At 32.9% G+C, this 2282-nt stretch overlaps 1 protein-coding gene across 1 annotated transcript; it reads right to left on the reverse strand.

Moving 5' to 3' along the window:
* Positions 1–1444: 1444 nt before the first annotated feature.
* LOC134374000 (small ribosomal subunit protein uS14-like) lies at positions 1445–1615 on the reverse strand. The gene has a single exon (XM_063092143.1). The coding sequence runs from the start codon at positions 1613–1615 to the stop codon at positions 1445–1447; it is 171 nt and encodes a 56-aa protein (XP_062948213.1).
* Positions 1616–2282: the final 667 nt, after the last annotated feature.

Raw genomic sequence — 2282 nt, forward strand, 5'->3', positions numbered from 1 at the left:
GCAAAACCCTTCGGGAATTCTAACCTGAATTTTCTTCAGCTGAAATTCTGAACAATTACATTTCTCCTTAATGAGTGGGTTAAAATGAAAAGAAAAAAAATGACATTTGTGCCCAAGAAACTCTATATACCCAAGAGAGTTCTGGCTAAATCTATGATAAAACAGTTTTTAATTACTATAACTGGGTTTGTTTCCCTCAAAAACATTGCCTTTTTCTTTCCTTAATGTCTCTGTGTTGTCCTTATCTCTCTTTTTGACTGTTGTGAAGTACAAACCAATTTAGTTTTTTTTCCTGGTTTTTAAAAATTGGAGTAAAATATGCATAACACGAAATTGACCATTTCAACCATTTTTAGATGCACAATTGAGTGGCATTAAGTACATTCATATTGTTGTGTAACCATCACCATCACCCATCTCCCAATTTAGTTTTGAAAAAGGAGTATATACTGTTTCCCCAGCAAGAGAAATCACTTACTGCTGTTTTATCTTTCTTTGCCTTCAACCTCTGCTATCACTTGAAAATTATTGTGTTTGTTTTCAAAATGTTTGGCTATAATGAATAAAGCTGCCACGAACATTTGTGTACAAGTCTTTGTGTGGACAAAGATTTTCATTTATCTTGGGTAAATGCCTAGCAGTGAAATCTGAGTTATGTGTTACGTGTATGTTTCACTTTCTGAGAACAAAGTGGTTGTACCATCCTGCATTTCTACCAACAATGTGTGCTGCACATCTTTGCCACAACTTGGTAATGTCAGTCTTATTAATCTTAGTCATTGCAGAGAATTTCTAGTGGTATCTCATTATGGTTTTAATTTACATTTCCCCCATGACCAATGATGTTGAAGCATCTTTCATGTGCTCATTGGCTGTTCTTCTAAGTTCTTTGACGAAGTCCAAAGATTCTTTATGTATTCTGGATACGAGTCCTATATCAGGACTCGTATTGCATATATTTTCCTCGTATTGCATATATACATATTGCATATATATATCAGGACTCGATATACATATTGCAAATATTTTCTCCAAGCCTTTTCATTTTCCTAATGATGTCTTTCAAAGGGCAGAATATTTTAATTTTGATGTTAAATTTATAATTTTTTAATTTATGGTTTCATGATTTTATGTTTTGCCTAAGATATCTTTGCCTACTGAGGATTCAGAGATTTTTCTCCCATGTTTTCTTTTAGAAGTTTTATAGTTTTAGGTCTTACATTCAGATCTGTGATCCATATTGAGTTTTTTTTCTCTTTATCCCCTTTTCTAAACAGATATCCAGTTTTTACAGCATTGTTTTTTGAAAAGACTATCTTTTTCCCATGGAATTACTATGATGCCTTTTCAAATAATTAAATAAAATTTAATTTTATGTACAAAGAGATAGCATGATTTCTTTCATTGTGTAGATGCCTTGGATTATCCGTTCAAGGAAGATCACTTAGTCCAACTTTATGAAGCTTATATCCTTCGTGTACTGATGGAAACGCTGGTGGCACATACTGAGGCTGTATTTCTGGATTAGACTGTGCTGGTTTGAGCAGGTGAGGTAAAAGCACAAACCCTGGCCAAATTTCCGTAGGTGGCTCCAGTAGAGCTGCTGGTGACTCATCTTGCTTTCAGGAGGACAACGAAACAAAAGACTATGATACCTTTTCCAAAAAGCAATTGACCATATATGTGTGAGTCTCTTTCTGGAATCTATTCTGTTCCATTGATAGAAATGTTTCTTAAAACAATCCAACATTGTTTTGATTACTGTAGGTTTGTAGTAAGTTTTGAAATCAGGTCGTATAGCACATCAACATTAAAAAAAAATTGTTGTGGGCAGAATTAATATCTTAACAATATTGAAGATTTTGATCTATAAACATGGTATATATCTCCATTAATTTAGGTCTTCATTAACTTCTTTCAACAATAGTTTGTAGGCTTCATTGTATAGATCTTGCACATACTAAGTTTTGTCTTTTTTCCCCCATGTTTTCTAGATAGTACAATAATAGGTATTTAAAAAAATTTCTTCCTAACTGTTCATTGCTACCATATAGAAATGCCATGGATTTATCATTTATTGATCTTGAATCCTGTATCCTGATTAAACTCACATTAGTTCTAGTGACTATTTTGCATTGATTTTGGAGGACTGTCTATTTGTATGACCATGTCATCTGAAAAAGATATTTTTTCTTTTGTTTGACTTTTTTGTTTTCTTGCTTTATTACACTGGCTAGAATTGAATAGAGATAGTGAGAGTGGACATCCTCATTTCAATCTTA

Source organism: Cynocephalus volans, chromosome 3, assembly GCF_027409185.1.
Source record: "Cynocephalus volans isolate mCynVol1 chromosome 3, mCynVol1.pri, whole genome shotgun sequence".
Lineage (NCBI taxonomy): Eukaryota > Metazoa > Chordata > Mammalia > Dermoptera > Cynocephalidae > Cynocephalus > Cynocephalus volans.

Bases quoted from the DNA above. Each gene is read 5' to 3' on its own strand.
- LOC134374000 (XM_063092143.1), bottom strand. From the start codon at position 1,615: ATGAGTCACCAGCAGCTCTACTGGAGCCACCTACGGAAATTTGGCCAG.